This window comes from Notolabrus celidotus, chromosome 10 (genome assembly GCF_009762535.1).
Source record: "Notolabrus celidotus isolate fNotCel1 chromosome 10, fNotCel1.pri, whole genome shotgun sequence".
NCBI lineage: Eukaryota > Metazoa > Chordata > Actinopteri > Labriformes > Labridae > Notolabrus > Notolabrus celidotus.
In genome coordinates, this window is record NC_048281.1 from 9,036,892 (window position 1) to 9,054,713 (window position 17,822).

General features: G+C 39.6%; 1 protein-coding gene across 1 annotated transcript in view; it reads right to left on the reverse strand.

Annotated features, from left to right (window-relative positions):
- The window catches only part of LOC117820660 (inactive dipeptidyl peptidase 10-like), a 210,450-nt gene that overhangs the window by 2,676 nt on the left and 189,952 nt on the right, over nucleotides 1-17,822 (reverse strand). Inside the window, exons 14-25 of the mRNA XM_034694508.1 lie at nucleotides 17,584-17,675; nucleotides 16,509-16,556; nucleotides 15,857-15,978; nucleotides 12,919-12,963; nucleotides 10,558-10,656; nucleotides 10,401-10,470; nucleotides 8,717-8,911; nucleotides 4,226-4,280; nucleotides 3,179-3,278; nucleotides 2,758-2,816; nucleotides 419-491; nucleotides 62-135 (exon numbers count right to left, since the gene is read on the reverse strand). Of these exons, the coding sequence (XP_034550399.1) occupies nucleotides 62-135; nucleotides 419-491; nucleotides 2,758-2,816; nucleotides 3,179-3,278; nucleotides 4,226-4,280; nucleotides 8,717-8,911; nucleotides 10,401-10,470; nucleotides 10,558-10,656; nucleotides 12,919-12,963; nucleotides 15,857-15,978; nucleotides 16,509-16,556; nucleotides 17,584-17,675 (1,032 nt within the window). The remainder of the gene's footprint in view (nucleotides 1-61; nucleotides 136-418; nucleotides 492-2,757; nucleotides 2,817-3,178; nucleotides 3,279-4,225; nucleotides 4,281-8,716; nucleotides 8,912-10,400; nucleotides 10,471-10,557; nucleotides 10,657-12,918; nucleotides 12,964-15,856; nucleotides 15,979-16,508; nucleotides 16,557-17,583; nucleotides 17,676-17,822) is intronic.

Here is a 17,822-nt window from a genome sequence, read left to right on the forward strand (position 1 = left end):
CTTTTACAGTTGCATTTTCATCACTGTCTTATAAGAGGTGTTGTTGTCTTCGGATACAGACCTGCATGGAATAGTTTGCTCCGACTTTCACCAGGTTCTTGACGAGCTCAGCAGTATGCTGAAAGTGGATGTTGGCTGAAAACAAAGAAAGAAAACATGTCAGCAAGATTCAGCCTGCATCCTAACTGTAAAAAGAGACACATTCTGGCAGGGTGGAAATACCTCAACAGAAATCTACATGCATGAATTTTTTCCTCCCGAAATCCCAACATCCATTTAGATAACCCATTTTACCTTTTATCTTTTGATTAAAAAGCATTTGCCTTATTACCACGCAGGATTGCATTCTTCTTTGTGCTCAGCAGTGATGCACCACAGATACAGTGTTTTCATTATACCACAATCTATTTTCTCTCACCGTCTGCTGTGCCGTGCACCAGCATCAGCGTCTGCTCCCTCAGAGCCTGAGTGTTCTGCAGCGCGCTGGAAAACTGCGAGGAAATCACAAATAGCAGAGAGATAACAGGTTGATAAATATGCTAAGTAGCATTTAGGAGGGGGGTAAAAAGAATAGACATGATAAAAAAGATTATTCAATGAAACACCCCGTGGGGAATGACATTCAATCCCTTCCACACAGACAGACACACTCAACTCAGACATAAGAGATTTAAACCAGACAAGTTGAGTTAAAGTTTAATTATTTAATTCTTATTTATTTTCCCCCTCTTATTCATTTATGTATTTTATTTCCAGTATTATTATAATTATTGTTATTATTGTTATTAATACTATTATTATTATTATTATTATTATTATTATTATTATTATTATTATTATTATTATTATTGTTATTATTATTGTTGCATATATTGTGTTCTTAACCTTAGGATTGTGGGGTGAGTTTGGGGTCTGGGCTGGGGTTGGGATTGGGGGGGGGGGGTATATTTTCATTTTTATATGTTACAATGTCATAGTATGAAAAGCGCTTTATGAATAAAGTCTGATTGATTGGTTACACCTATGTTTAGGGGACGAGTAGTAGGAAAGAAGTCTGAGGTTCTTCCCCGGGATAGATTTAACTGCAAACATTTTACTTCCTGTGTTTTGGTGAATTTTACGGCATCTCTTATGATGATGATTTACTATTCTGTCCTGTTTGTGTTTTTTGTTTGGAAAGTAATCGCCTTAAGTGGACTTCTGATACCTTCTCACATCAATGTCAGATTTATTTTTTCTTTATTTATGAAAAAAAAAATCCTAGTTAAAGGTAAAATTAAAATAAAAGGTTAGAGAGATAGCTTGGATTTTTTGGAGAGGGATACACATCAATAGAAATTAGCTAGAAATTAGCTAAATTATGTGGTCACATTGGACCTGTCTGCAGCGATTGTTGGCTTCATTTTGGGGCCTCTAAACAAACTGGCTGACCTGCAGGATCTCTTGAGGGTAAAACACTGTCTATTGAGAAGAAACTCCTCACCTCAAAAAAACCAAAAAAAACCCAAGAAACTTTCCCTTAAATCTTAAGTGCATTTTATATAACTTCTATCATAATTATTTATTTTCGGTGTTCTTCCTTAGTCATCCTTACTTAGCCAGTCCAATTTTCCTTTTATTGCACTCAGGCCTTCATCAGCGTTGCCTGACAGGCCAAAAGCTTGGCTCATCAAACTAAAAATTACACTAACTAGATGTGCGGTTATCCTTTAGACTTTTGAACTCCTTGATTTTTCAGCACCTCACATGGTTTGAGCCAGGTATCTTCATTTTTTTATATTAGACAAACTTTATGCTGATTGATTCCTGTTCAGATGCCGGATTTTCTGATGCATTTGATTGTTGCAGTTCCTACAATAAAGACTGACCTGGCCCTGCCTTGGTGCACAGTTCAGGAGGATTAGACGCTGTGCTGCTGCTGAGAAATGTCCTAAACTTATGGTTAGATACGGCTGTATCTTTGAGACCTCAGTGATAACATAGCTGGCTATTGTTACAGGGGGAAAAAAACACTCATGGACGTAGAGTAAAGACATAAAAATCTTGAGGTTTTTCAGCCAAACTGTTCACCTTAAAATCCCCTCCTATCTCCTCAGACACTTCTTTATCACCGCCTCTCCTCTCCTCTCAGGTTTTATTTATATATGCATGATTCATATCGATCATATTCTCAGGTTGGAAAGTCCAGAATTCCACATAAATCCAAGAAAATTACATTTCTGACAGTCATTCAATCCAATTAAAGATTTGAGGTGTCTCCAGTTGACATTTTTCCCTTGCCTGAAGTGTCACTGCTCTGAGAAAGAATCTGTACAAAGAGACCTGCATGCAGAAAATGCAAAACTGCTACACACTGAAAGCAGACTTTGATTTTTTGTTTGATTGTTTACAATGTGGTTGCAAAAAAACACAATCTTGTTCTCCCTCCCTGCTGTGGAAAACATCTCTGATAGCTCCACAACTTGTCTGCACGGGAGGCCTGGGAGAGTCAAGCATCTCTTTTTTTACAGCAGCGTCTTATATACAAAAAACCCACCAGTGTGTGATCTGACACACCGGTGCAGAACGTTACCAAAGAAAGATGAGTGACAAAATCCTACAGAGCATGAGGAAACACAAGAAAAGGCACAGCACCGCTACCTCTGACTTTGATAGCAGCGTTCAGCGACTGCAGGGGCTTAACTGTAGGTGTGTCAGTGATGTTACGGCTTTCAAAGATCAACGGCAAACAAGTGAGGGCAGGAAGTAAACACGCACCTGATATCTGCTGTCATCCCGTAATGGCATGCCGAGGTATCTCTCCGAGAACGCCGAGGCTGTGCAAATGAGAAGAGATACATAGACAGTGCTTCAGCTGTGGCTAAGCGCCCAAACAAAGAGGAGTCCCTGTCACCCTGAGCTAAAATGACATGTTTTTACTGAGCATGGTCCTCTCCAGTCTGTAAAGGAGGCTCTTTACTCTGCTCAGTAGATATAGTTTTGATTCCTCTCACTTTCCCTTCAGATGTGAACAGATTCTTTAGAGACGAGAGCTCAAATATAACAATATCCCAGCTTTAGTTACTCTCTCTCCCTCCGCTCAAACAATGCATCCATGTCTTTATACTTGGATGTTTAACTCTTACTTGACTAAACAGATGGGAAGTGTGTTCAGGATTCATGCAGGGGTTGTACTCACCATAGAGTTTCCAGTCCGTCACTGGTGACATTGCACACGCACATTTGAAGAGGCTGTCAGTAGACTTGAGCATCATCAATGTAAGGTAAGCTCCGTAACCCTGAACAGAAAGACAAAAATACAGCCAAATTAATTTTCAAAAGTTTTATTCCAAAGTACTCTTTTTCTAAAGTTGGGCCCACGAGGAAAAAAACTGACTCTCATGGCTGCAAAATAATCCCTGCAGGGTAGTTGGTAGTACACACTTGAAAATTGAACAGCAGTTACATCTCTCTCAACAAAGCCTTGAGCCTACACTTAAAAATGCAAGAGTTTTACCCTGCAGAACATCTGCGTCTCTGATCTGCTGCAGGTTTAATTAGTGTTTTTACTCCTGCTGTCTTGTATCCAATCCAGTGCTGACAACCAACATGCGTCACTTACATTGCAATTGAGGTGCAAAATCAATGACACCCTGCACTTTTGAATGACACATTTCCCTTTAAAAAAGTACCAGTATGTTGAGTTTGAGCTTCAACCTATGAGCTAAGCATACATGTGCAGCAACATTAAACTGATGTCAGCAGCTGCATCACAAAAGCTGACAGAGCACTACTTTGGAGTGTGGAAATCCTCACAGATCTGTGCATGAAACTGAATCAAGTGACCTAAACACAGTTTTAAATTTCTGTTAAAGTTTGCAAAACATTGGAGCTTTGAAGATGCAATTCCAAATTGGATTAATCTGGATTAACTGTCGATGTTCAGTGATTAATCGCAGCTCAAAAAATAATTTCACAATAGCTGAAAATAACACAAATGATAAATAGGGAAGCAAAGGGTAAGAAGCTGCTGTTTTCTGCAAAGTGGAGAGATTCAATCTGTAAACGGGGTCTGTTGGCTCTGAAGAGAGATGTGACGGCTGTTTTTGGTTTTAAGAATTAAAATCTTACATGACTAACTTCAGTGAATTTCAATACTGTAGTCTGATTTACTCTGCAGCATATCTAAGATTGCAAAGTGTGTTCAAAATACATGAAATAACAAAACAAGAGACAATGGGCTTACCTTGCCAAACACTGCTATCCTTGTCCGGTCAATATATGGAAATTTCATCATGTACCTGGAGTGAATAAATACAGACATTTATTATAAGCCAGCCACACATCAGTATAAGCTGTAACATCAAGTTATACTATAGTAAACATCATCAATCTTTACGTTTAAATTGGCCCCACAGCTGCTCCACTCCTGTTTCCATGACTTACTTTCCTCATTTCTTATTCTGCTTTGTTAAGTAAAGAGTCAAGCGAGCATAGTTTAGCGAGAGAGTTTTGTTTTTATTCAAGGTGGCTGTAAATCCCCAGAAACACACTATGGGCTGTAGCTGGAGTTAGCGCTATACTCAAGCTCAAAGATTCACTCAAGTGTACCGAAGAGAACCAAGTTATGCACAAAAGAGCTCTCTGTTTAAAATAAACCTCAGACACATTTCTCAAATGACTCACGCTATGGGGAAGTGTTGGAAGAACATTTAGGAAAGGCTCTGAAGTGATCTTTTGAGTAATTATGTGTTACGTGTACCAATCCTAGAAAAGGACAAACTTACATCTTTCTACCAGTGATTCTGCTAAAAACCCTCACATTGTAGTAATACTTTTTCTGCATAAGCACGTTTGATTGTGAATTTAATTAGTTTGGAATCGAAAGGATCATTACAAGGGTTCAAATAATGACACACAGTAATTAAAGAAACTTGGCTGATATTTGTCTGAAACAAAAACAAAACTCAATCTGGAGCCTGGAGAAAGATTTCCTGCTGGCAGACGAGGGACTTCAGAGCACAGAAAATATATAATAAGAGGAGTCTGGCTCCATACTGACAAGTGCAGGCGATGAAGATACATGGAAGCAGACTGCAAACAAAATCAATGCCAGCTTTATTCTCCTTGTTTGCACCTCTAAGGAATAAGAAAAGAAGTGGTGGAACTTTCAATCAGAAGTCTGAGAAGGCAGTAAAACATGGAAGTCTTCAAGGATGCACATTACCTCAGAAAACATCTATAAGCTAACCAGTGCTAAATGGCACAGTCACTCTAAAACAAGGATTAAAGTTCAAGCACAATGAAAGCTTTAGCAGGTTCTCTGGCACTTTGGATGTCAGAGACTTTCTCAGAATTAAAACTGGACTACAAAGCCCAACAGCAAAAAAATGCCAAAAGTGAAACTGCTAAAAGAAAAAAAACAGCTCAAGAGTGTTCCCACCAGTCGGCCTGATTGGTTATATACAGTATGAGTGAAATTGCACTTATAGCACACTTATTCATGAGGTCACCCAACGAGTACAAGCCAGGATTTTCAGCTTCAATTTTCAGCATGTATGAAACATATTAAAGGTGCAGTGCGTAGAATTTAGCAGCATTTAGCAAAACAGATTTGGCAGGTATAGAAAATAATATTAATAAATATGTTTAAATCAGTGCATAATCACCTCAATTTAAATGATTTCATTTTTGTTCATTTAGAATGAGCCTTTTATATCTAAATTAGGAGTGGATCCACTTAAAAAGAGGCCGCCATCTGGCACCACCATGTTTCTACATTGGCACAGAACCGACAAACTAGTAACATGAGTGGAGAAAATGCACCAGCTAGAAGACAAAGAAGTAGAGAGTGTGCATTGTGCTACTTGACAAATGAAGAGTCATATTAATTGAGCATCACAGCAGCCTTTTGTCCTCAAAGGCCACTATTGCTTTACCAACAGGAAGTAGTGAGGATATGAGTGTTTCAATCAAGAAACTATCCTTATCACTGAACATTCCATTTCTACAATCTGTACCTTTAAGTTCATATATGTTTTTTGTCTAATAGTTTTCATAACTTGATTATCTTAGCGGTAAATGGAGGATGGAAATAATGTTTGCGACACCATATCTCCAAAGTTCTACCAGCGGTAAGTGAAATCCTTCAATGATTTAAATTTCATCATGTTTTGTTGCCAAATATCATGAATTCAGTGCATTATGTTCTGTGAATGTTATAAAGAAGGTTCAAGGCGTAAAGGAATTAGAATTTAACATTCACCTCAAATGAAGAAAAAAGAAGACTGTAAATTCACTCAGATTTCAGAGCTCTGACTATGAAGAGATAACAACCCCTCGATACTGATGTATTTGATTGATACCTGATGGGAAAGTAATGCTAGCTGCCTGGTGAACAATGGACTGCATGTGAGAGGGATCGGGGGATCCACTCCTGGTCTAAATATGTAATGTCTTCATTGCTGATTGTGATGCATTGTAAGGCATTTTGGCTGCCAAATCAACGTAATGTGACTAGAAAATTGTCATTAATTAAGTGCTGAATGTGTGATGAGTCTTGCAGTGGAGGCAGGTTTTGTGTGAAATCTGGTCTGAAAATAGACATCCAATTAATGTCAAACAGTCTCTGAATAATCTCTCCCCTTTCACCCAGTTTTCAACATCTTCTGAACAATGGTTTTCTGTTTATAATTTTTTCAACAGAAAAATGCTCTCAGAGTATTTTCATCTCCAGAAATCATAGCAGCTGATTCGACTTTGATGGCAGGCATGTCATTCGAGCCCACTGCCTCAAATACTTCCCATACCCTGATGACGAGCTAATGTTTCCTTGAAGTTTTAATTGCATATTTCTTTGGCTGTTTGTGGAGTTACAACTAAACATGTGCAGCAAATATGTGAAGTAATAGAGGAGAGTGTAGCATCTCTCTTATAGCAGGTAAGCAAGAGCTGGGGATCTAATTATTGCAGCTCAGTACAGTGAGACAGCTATTTCTATAATATAATGGCTAGATTCTCAAAGCTTTGCGTCAACATTACTTATTAAATGTGTTTCCCCTCCAGATTCAGTCCCAGCACTCATCTTTCTCTGAGCGTTGGCTTCACTTTTCTTTTATCTGTTGGTTTGACGGTTGATTTCTTCCTCACAGTAAAATAAACAACGAGACAAATATTGCTCATCTCTTTTCTAAGTTAATGAATGTATCCCAGCATCTTCCAGAAAAGTTAACATACTTAGCTTCTTCTTATGTTTTCTTCTTTTTTGTTTCATAAAGTTGTGTTTTGGGGCATTGTTTGCCTTTATTGGAAAGGAAACTGGAGAGTGACAGGAAATGTGGGGAGTAGAGAGTGGGGGAAGACATGCAGCAAATGGTAGAAATCAGGAGTTGAACCTGAGACTGCTGAGATGGGACTATAGCCTCTGTATATGGGGTGTGCTTAGACCGCTAGGCCACCTGCACCCCTTCTTATATTTATGTAAGTGCATTTTCTCTGTTGCTATGAGTACGTTCTCATGTTTAACCTGCTTACTTTTCAAAATCATTCACCCCCTCTGCAAACAAATCACTAAATGTTCCCTAGATTTCATATTGCTCCACAGACTTTTTATCCTTTTATTAAGAGCCATTATTTAATCTCTTCTAAGACTTATCCTTTTATTATTGATTTAGAATGTTCATATATGCATCACCCTGCTGTTGGTATCTAACTGAGATGTTATGTATAGTTTGTTTTTGTGTCTTTAAAGTGTAAAGGCTAATTTATACTTCTGCATCGAATCGATGGCGAGGTCTACACCTGAGGTCTGTGTAGCTCCTATACCTACGCAGAGGCCTACGCATGTAGCTGACGTGCACCTCTTCCAAAATGTAACTACACGTAGAAGATGACCCAAACCAGTTGCCCCTCGAGGGGTTAATACAGGTGTTTCAATTAAACTGAAACAAAATGAATCCTTCCCACTCAGGGGAACATGTGAAGAGTTCATTTGCAAAAACAGATATCTCTGTTTTTTAAATTTTCAAAAACAAATTTCTATTTAATATAGATTTTTAATAAAGTTACATTTTTAAGATACCTCTGATTAGTAATGTCATTTTGACATAGTCAAAGCAACTCAACCTAAATTGATTGATAATACCTAAAGCTAGTAATAGAAAAAATATGTTTTTTGAAACATTTTTTAAATTTTTAAAAAGGGATTTATCTGTTTTTGCAAATTAACTCTTAATGTTTAAACACATTCATTGGGATGGATTGCAGATAGTGTCATCGAAGAGATCCTAACAGACCACAGAAACTCCACTCACTTCAGTCTGACGTGATTTAAAGTTTAATTTTGCAGTGACTGGAAATTTTAGGCCAGTTTCTCCTCCAAAACAAAGAAAAAAAAAACCTAATAAAAGTTGTGTCTCATTTTGAGCTATCTCAGGTTGAATCTTCTTCCCTTTGTCTGTGACCAAACTTCTCTTAAAGTTGCTGTGTTGTCAAAGGGAACACGATAAGGAACTTTTATATTAAGTTAGAGAGCAGGTGTAGAAGTGAAGGCTTTTGCACTTTCCTCTTTCTCTCAGGGACAAAAGTTCTAATGAGACTCATTAGATGTATTGAAAAGAGAAAGGTTATTCAGATCTTGTTCATGGGAAATCGTGACATTTTAAGAGGAGGCCATGTAGCTCTTTTATTCTGAGTACACAATGGTTTAAGGTCAAATAATGTAAATCTGAAAACCTACTCTACGGCTGCAATCTGGTCATGAACATCCACAGTCCCTAGTCTCTGGTGGACCTCGTGCAGAATCCTCTGACCCTGGAAGCCGCTGCCCCGACCGTCCATACGAGCCACGATGATGTTGTCTGCGCTGACCAGCACTGAGTCCCAGCTGAGAGAGAACTGGTCACTCACAGCCTGACCACCAGGGGCGCTGTCACTGAACAACACAGAGGATAGAAAATGCATTAGACTATCAGTCAGAGCAAAACAAAACTACAAGAGCTGTCAGTGATGAGATGACAGATGAACAAGGATTCAGATGTTACTTTGTTTCAATACAGAGGAGCACATAAGTATGTTCATCAGTTATAAAACTACTACATATAACTACATAACCCAAGAGTGCTTAGTTTTCTCAACAGTTGTTACTGTTGTATCTTAGTGTCAACATATTACCCTTAAAGACTGTGAGGAGTTTTAAGCTGGTTGTAAAACACACTGAAAATTTCACTGATGCCTCTTGATGACCCAAAGACAATTTGCAAAAAGATTGATCTTTATCATTTTGTTTTATTACTTTTTAAAGGCACAGTGAGGAGTTTTCATGTGCTGATTCTGGAGACCCCTTTGAACAAAATCAATAATGTCTGTCCAGAAGACTGCATTTCCCATGAGCACCATCACTCAGTGTGGTAAAGATGTGGCTCTTTCAAAAGCATGCTTTTTTTTTTTTACAAAGACTGAACTTTGTAAACTGATTTATTACTGTTACTATTACTGCAGATGTACCGGTTCAGCGTTACCCGTCACAGCCCTGGTGTCATAATGTGAGCTCTGGTGTCCCAATAAATGTCTCAATAATGTAAATATGCACCCGGTTTAACTCTTAAGTCCTCAGAGAGCAGTGGAGCATTCACACGCTGGCATAAACATTAAATCCTGCAGAAACATTTAGCTCTTTTGGCTAGCAAAGCCCTGGTTGTAGAGTTTCTTCATCTAAAGAAATACTTCAACAGCAAACATACGTCTGTTTCAAGCGGCAACCTCCTGTCTCAAAATATGAAGCCCATGCGGAAGTGTTATAAACTGCAATTCATCGAGCATCCGCTAGAGGCTGGCTGCAGTTTTTCACGGATACTACGTCCATTATTTATAGTCTATGGTCTGTTTGATAATCCTTCTCCAGTATCAGCCATGAGGACAAAACATGTCGTCAAAAGATAAATATTCTAATGGGATTATTTCAGAAACAGTTAAAATCCTTCACAGTGCCTTAAAGACCAAAACAAGGAAAGTATCAAATAGATCTCAAATGACTCCCTCCTGTTGAACACACAGTTAGATATCAGGCTTTGGCCCACATCTGTCCTGTTAGGGTGCATCTTTTCTGTTTCAGGTTTTAGTATTTTTATGAATTTTATGGCATTGAAAATCACTAGACTCAATCTTTAACAATGAAATGTGTCATGTAAAACTGTCCCTCCTTTCATGCCTCCAGGTTTTTACTGGTTTACTGTATTCAGCCACAGGGCTTGACATAACCTGGATTAATCTGTCAGCAAATGTCTCTGCAGTCACGATGTTAGAGGTTTTATTACACCTGGAGTCTCACATATGCATACAGCTCCTGTTTAGTGTTGCCTTTCCTGTACATAAAAGCGTCCATCAATGATTTTATGGGATATAACATTTCATATGGTACATACACCATCAACAGCAGTCCATAGTGACGTGAATCAGAGAAGTCTGGAGGGTAGGTGATCTTCAGAGGTAAATCTGTAACACAAATGCACAAAATAAAAACAGCTGCCTCGCCTATAAGTCTGTAACTCACAGTGACAGAGATAGAAACTTTACTCTTACCAAAATGTTCCATGGGAACCGTCCTGAAGTCACTCAGCTGGATCCTTTTGAACTTCAAGGCTCCCTTCAGCAGAGCATTGTTCTCAAGGATGTAGTAATCTGTAAGGGAGAAGGTAATGTGTTTAAAGGATGAAAGAATCACAATAATTGCTGCCAATATTCAAGGAATCAGCGCATACAAATGACACATTATGAATCGTGGATTTGTCTCTCCAGCCGCTGAAATAATGAGAAGAGACTGAACATGTGGGAAAGACCGATAGGATCTGAGTCCCGCTTATCGTTTCTGACTTTGAGGGAAATTATAAGAGCTCAGGAAGCTGAATGCATCCATGGATTTTGTGTCTTTTAGTTTTAACTGTTGCAAAGAGACATTTCTAATTTATCAGACTGGTATAAAAAATATTTCACCAAAGACCGTGGTAAATTACTTTCACTCAAAAAGAGTGATTGGCAAAATACCTCACCAAAGCTGGATACTCTGTGATCTACGCATGAAATTATCCCATTTCTATCAATCATAGTTCAAAGTGAAATCATTTTCTCACTGGTTGTTAAGTTTAAATTGGAAAAGCAAAAATAGAAAAAGACAACAAATGGTGTCGTCCATTTTCTAAAAAGCCCTTTTAAATCCAGCAGCTCCCACAGTCTGGCCTCAGAAACAAAGGCCCTGCTATTTTTCTCCACATGTAATAAACAATGACTCTGGTTTGGCCATTTTTCCATCCAAGCTATTTGAGAAGCAGCTAAATGAAATGGAATTCATCCAGCATTTCTAATGGAAATCCCAAAATCAATAGACGTCTCATTATGAAACCGCCAGGGGCCTTGAGTTCCCAGCTGTGGATAGAGGGCCTATCCAAATAACCCTGGGCAAATTGCTTGCTTTTCTGCAGCACAGCTGTTATCTTTTTGAAGGGAAAAAACTATTGACAGAAAGACAGACAGACAGACATGCATCAAGACTAAAAGGAAGCATGTGTGCACTGTAGGTGTGTGTGAAATAAAATAGACGAAATAGAAAGCCCTCCTGTTGATGAGGGTCAACCTAAGACCGGGTGTAAACTGGTACGCTGTTAGAGAGCAGACGTTTGAGCTGAAGGGGCGGTCATCGGTAAATAAGCCGACTTATATCACACCTTTGTAACCTGTCGGCAGCTCCAAAGCCATTCAGACTTCATGTCAGTATCGACTGTTTCACGAATGCTCACACATTAATTTAGTGCCGCATGAAGCAGCTGTTCAATTACTTATTCACACACATGCAGAAGAAGCCAGGTGGGGTCCAGTATTGTGCCTGGAGATCCACTCTTCCTCTGAGCCCCCCTTATAGATTAAGATTTCAACAATAATGCTAAAGAGAAGCAAAATTAGCTGAACTTAAATCTTATTCCATAACTTCCACACATTCCTGAGATCATTATAAAATTAATTTCCTCCTTCTAGGATAATCAGTATTTTATCTATCAAGGCTGCAGCAGTTGTTGCTCTTATTTGCAGCATCTTGTCTTTCATTAATGTTGTATCCTAACATCTATGGAGCTAATACTGTTGCTAAACAATTTGTAAATGCAAAATAAGATGCACAAGTGCGCAAACAGATTTGCACAGATATCCACAAATGCAAACTCAGATCCAAGAAAGGGATATTGGCAGATCTACATACACAATTGTGGATCTGACTTTGCATTTGTGGACACATTGTTGATTTGGGTACACATTTCTGGATCTGCCAATGTATCTGTGAATCTACATTTGTTGATCTGTGAATCTACATTTGTTGATCTGTGAATGCATCTGTGGATCCAGTTGCACATTTTGCATGGATTTATGTATTTGCAATAGTTTTGCAACAATAATAGCTCTGTAACCATCAAAGTCAAAACTGTTGCAGACAGAGGAGCATTATGGACTGAGGGCACCTTTAATCCAAAACTATTGCAAAAAAAAAAAGTATTCAGCAGCTATGAAAGAAACATAAAAACCTGTGAGCCAGTGGCTTTCATAAGAGGTTAGCTTTGGCCAAGGTAGCACTAACATCAGGATGTTGACGTAGCTGTACATTCAGTCAGCTTTCTTTAGGGTTTATTGACAGAACAGTTTTAAAGGAAATATTTCATGATCGTTTGTTTTCAGCATGTTAACGTGTAAGAGCACCATGTCTGACATCAGTTTAAGAACAGTCAGGGACATATTTATGTGTCTAGAATAAAAGTATTCGAGGGTCTGACCGTGGAGGGCAGACGGGTTTTAGAAATTGTAAAAAATGCCAGCAGAGGTCAAATAAACAGAAAGTCCTTTGAGATGTCATCTAAAATACATCAATACAGAACTAAAAATCCATCATTTTTGTGCCCTTACTTGAGTTATTGAGGCTGTGCAAAATCACAGTGGGTGCTCCGGGACCTGAAAGAGGACAAAAAAGAAAAGGTGAGTGACATTTCTTTTACCCAAAAAAACCAAAAAAAAGTATCTCAAGGAAAGGTAAACAAAACAAAAAACTTAAACCAAAACTGTAAACTATTTGATTCTTTGACAAACAGGAGTGAAATGTATGTATCCTAGATTCTGATTGATGCCCTTCTGACCTCACCTGCATCATTAGAAGTCAAAGGTCACTCACATTCCCTCCCTAATAGCCTCAGTCTGTCTGATTGATTAATTTTCTTTTCATGTCCTCTTGAAAAGTCTGAGTCAGAGGTTAATAGGGTGGCCGGTTTGGCTGGATAGTTCCCTCAGCTGCAGCAAAACACTCTGAACCACATCCGCATCCTTCCCGCTGTTCCTCCTCTGCCCTGAATCACATCACGCAGCTCTCACTTAATTTCTCCTCTTGCACTTACTGTTGGATTAGAGGTAGGTAAAGACAGACTGTATTAGCTTTGACCTTTGCGTTCTTTTCTACAACTGCATGTGTCACAGGGAGAAATGGTTTTATTGTGTGCATGTGCCTGCTTAGGAACATAAAATCAATCAGGTTTATGAGCGGAATGAAAGGATTGTGTTGCTCCTGATGAAAGAAGATGTCAGGAAAAACTTGTTGGGGTTATGTGAACTCGGCCCACTGAAGACAACAAGCTTCCTCCATTATTTTTATTGCTTTTGGGACGGGGAGGATTGTTATGGTCCAATAATTCACCACGCCAAAGCACAAATGTTGCTGTGCATGAAGTGCTCATCTGCTGAGAATAAATTGAGGCCACAAACATTATGAAGAGTTACCCTCTGTTAGAAAAGCCGCTCAGTGGCCAATAATGCTACCTAAAAGTAATTATACACAAAGAGTGGCTAATTGTTTTTATTTTATGCCGCTCATTTGGAACTGAAGATAGATGAGTTTAAACTGAATAGCTGCAGGGAGACAGAACCCAGCATGGGCTGGAGCTGACACACCATGACATCTGACAGACACTGAATGAAAACGGCTGAATAAATCAGGAACATAAACCACAGACGAATCCATAATTCAAAGGAACTTTTGAATATCCAACAGCACTTTGGTTGTTTATAGCATAATGCTGTAATTTGGTGGCTGTGACTCTTGCTGTTAGTCTAACCCTGTGTTGTCTGTTAACTGCAGACGCAACACATTTAACTAAATCTACCTTCAGGTGTGAGTAAAGCAAGAGCACGCAGACAACCTCTACTGTGTGGCTCGAACATCTTTAATGCCCGCCATCGTCATACATAGTATGAATACTGATCACTGAACAACTGTGACACATCATGTTACTGTGAATATCACCCTGTCATCCATTAGTGACCTTACAGACAGAGTGCACTACTCCAAAATAATGAACAGTCTACAAACTAACTATCAAATTTGATGGATAAGACATACTTTTGATACCACAGTCATCTAAAAAGTGAGCTGCTTGCTATACTCCGGTGCAACTAGTACACAAGTATAGAATGCAAAGAGGTATTTTATTCTGTTACGCTCAAAGAAGCAAGGGACCACTTCAGTGCACAAAACATTCTGGATATAAAGCGATGTGGACGAGACTAGGCTCCACTTTTTAATGAAGAAACCGAGGTAAGCTGTCAAGTAAATAAAGCTTGTGGCATGCTGGTTATATTGAAAAGACTCCTCCATTGAAGACTACAAGTGACCAGTGCAGGGGAGGCGTGAGTCAAAACAAATTGGCTACAGGCAGTATCCATACATATAGCTCAGAACTAGCCAGGCTACAGCAGGCTGTACTACTGAAGGAAGAGCTACACATCTGCACAGAAAGTGCACACTGCTGAATGCAATGGAAGACAGTCTTAATAAGAAGATCTGCCTTAAAGGCTGATTTATACTTCTGTGTCGAATCGACGGCGTAGCCTACGCCGTAGGTCCGCGTAGCTCCCGTACCTACGCAGAGGCCTACGCACGTAGCTGACGTGCACCTCCTCCAAAATGGAACTACGCGTAGAGCCGACGCGGACCGCAAGCTCTGTGATTGGTCCGCTCGACGGCTTGGTCTTTCCCGCATTCACAGCACTTCCGGGATCCCGGACATCGGCCACACATCGGCCGTGTATTTCATCTCCTCCTCTCTATTCTTCATGTAATCATGTCTGTATGATAAACAGCAACATGTATCAGCTGTAGATTAACTTAACACGCTCTGAATCGATGTGGAAAAGTAAACAGAGATCGTAGCAGGACCGGAAGCAGGCGACCGGCTATCAGAGAGACCACACTGCCCTCAAGCGTTTCGGAGGAGAATTGCTGCGCGACACGGACACATCGACGCAGAAGTATGTGGGGCTCATGTCCGCGTCAGCCCCTGCTGCGTAGGGGCGACGCAGAAGTATAAATCAGCCTTAAACCTTTTCACTCTGGACCTGACAGGAGCTCCAAATCTTATAGACCAGTATGCCTTAGCATTTTTCAAATTATGCAACTTTTTCAACCTGAGAAAAATAATAATCTAACAAATAAAACTGAACAAAAATAAATCTCATCTTTAAAAAGCTCTGCAGACGCTTTTAACTCAGAAGAAAAGTTAGAGCTCACTCCTGAGAGTTTCATAACCAAACCGAAGCATTATCTTTATGGTTCTCAAAGAGAGAAGCAGAGTGATTTATGACGTGCAGGGAGACAATAAAAGGATGTTATAAATAGTGGTGTTGGGGTGTGCTGTGCGTTCAGAGAGGTAATTTCCTTATAGGCTCAGGAGTCGAATCACCATCAGGGCCTCTTGTTATTTTTAAAAATGGTAAAGGTGGTGGAGTCTTAATCTTGTGTAAATAAGGCATGTCTGTAATAGTTAAGTGAAGCCTCTAGCAGAGATATATGATGACTTACCTTTACAGTTGAGGATGACGTGGTGGTTTGTGGGGCTGATGTCAGCATCAAAGTACAGACAGTGAGCTTTATTCAGCTCGCAGGTCAAACACCGCCGAGGGAACAAACCCACAGTTTTAACACTGAGGAGAGAAAGAGTGCAGAAATAAAGACGAGTGAGTAAAAGATAAGCACAGACTCTCTCATTGTTATGTGCTGTTGTTAAAATAATTAAAGACAATCAACAAAAACACAAAGTCTAACATATAGTATGTGTTACTTTCCATCAGTAGGTGGGATTAAATTACCCCTTCTAATCAGATTAGAATTGGAAAAATGGTCCATTCAGATAAAAAAATAAGTCATATAAATAGATGCTCTCCTTTACTGTGTCATTCTGCTATGATGTCATGTTGACAGACTACACTGTGTTTCGTGCTGCTACGATGTTGCACTACTGAGGGTAAGATCTGCACCTCTAGCATGTAAACACCAGATCAGATCATACCTCATGTAACAGAAGACATGTTTTTCAGTCAGAAAGATTTTAATTAGGGACAGTAACAAGTAGTCACAGAAATCCAGCTTTTGTTTTGTATGACCTTGGAATGACTAATGTTAAAACGTTGTCTCTGCTCCTTTAAGCACGTCAGATGAAAAGATGTCCACAAACCTGAAAAGCTGCCGTCTGCGTGATGAACCCTCTGTACTGAGAAAATACCTGCAAAGAGAAGATATTAAGAATAAGAAAAAGAGGCATGACATAAAGCTGGGGTTGGTAGTCAGAATTAGATACACTGGTTGAAATGATCTTTATGTCTGATGGCAATCAATACATAATGGGTTCTTAAAAAAGAGTGAAATAAAGGCTGCCATCTACAGCCGAAGTAAACCTGGGAAAACACCAACCAATCCCTGCCATCAGGAGCCAAATTATGAAACCAATCAAATCCCGTCCTGCCGTTCTGCCCGCCTCCCGCGCGTACATTTCATGTTTGTTTGTGTTTTTAACTTTCACTATGAGAATGTTTTGGTGTTTTCTTACCGCTGAGTGAGACATGAGTTGATGTAGTGCAAAACACAAACGATGTGCTGAGGACCAGTTTTGAATCAGTCACCATCATATGGTCGCGAATAAGCGGCCCCCGTGTATGTGAGCGGGGGCGTCGTTTAGGAGGAGCTCCGAGGGGAGGGGATAAATCAAATCTATCATTCGTGATAGATATGGTGGATAGGTGGATTTTTGGTCCAGTTTGCCACCTCTTCCTGCCAAGCTTCTGTGATCCCGGGGTTTAGGTTGGGCTCTAATAAAGCACTAATATAGGCCATAGGTAACAAACAGAGGTATGTTGTCATGTGTCACAGCAATGTGGAGCTCGACAATCTCACTAAAACTACAGAGGACAGTAAGCTTGGTACTAGTGTGAAGCTAAAGTCTGAATCCAACATGATACACTCAGCTGCATGTGTAATTGATCAAAGTACAGATTGCTGGAAAATGCTCAATAGATTTGTTTTATCAAATGATGTTTTGGTTGAAGTTCCTCCATCACACTCCCTCGTGAGGTTGGGGCTTTCATGTCAGTGTGTCGAGCAACCCAAACGTCCCAGTGCAAAAGAATGAATGCTCAAATCACAAAGCTCCACACATATTCAACACATTAATATAAATTAACTTTAACAAGACTATCTCAATTATACATCATGTTCTGTTTTCCCCAAAAGGCTCAAATGCCCGTCAGACTCACAGGTTGTCAGTGTTCTCATCATACGCAATGATCTTGGTCACCTCCCAGTTCCCTGATGTCAGATGTCGGACTTCGTTCTGATCTGCTCTGAACTGAGAGAAACAAACAAAGATGAGTTTAGGTCATTGGTCGGAGCTCTGCTGGCTCCGTCTAATAACTCCTCTGCTTCTGTTCGCTCGCATGAATACAGACATTTGTTTACCAGATGGTGGAAGCAGCACTTCTGTGCTTTATTGCAA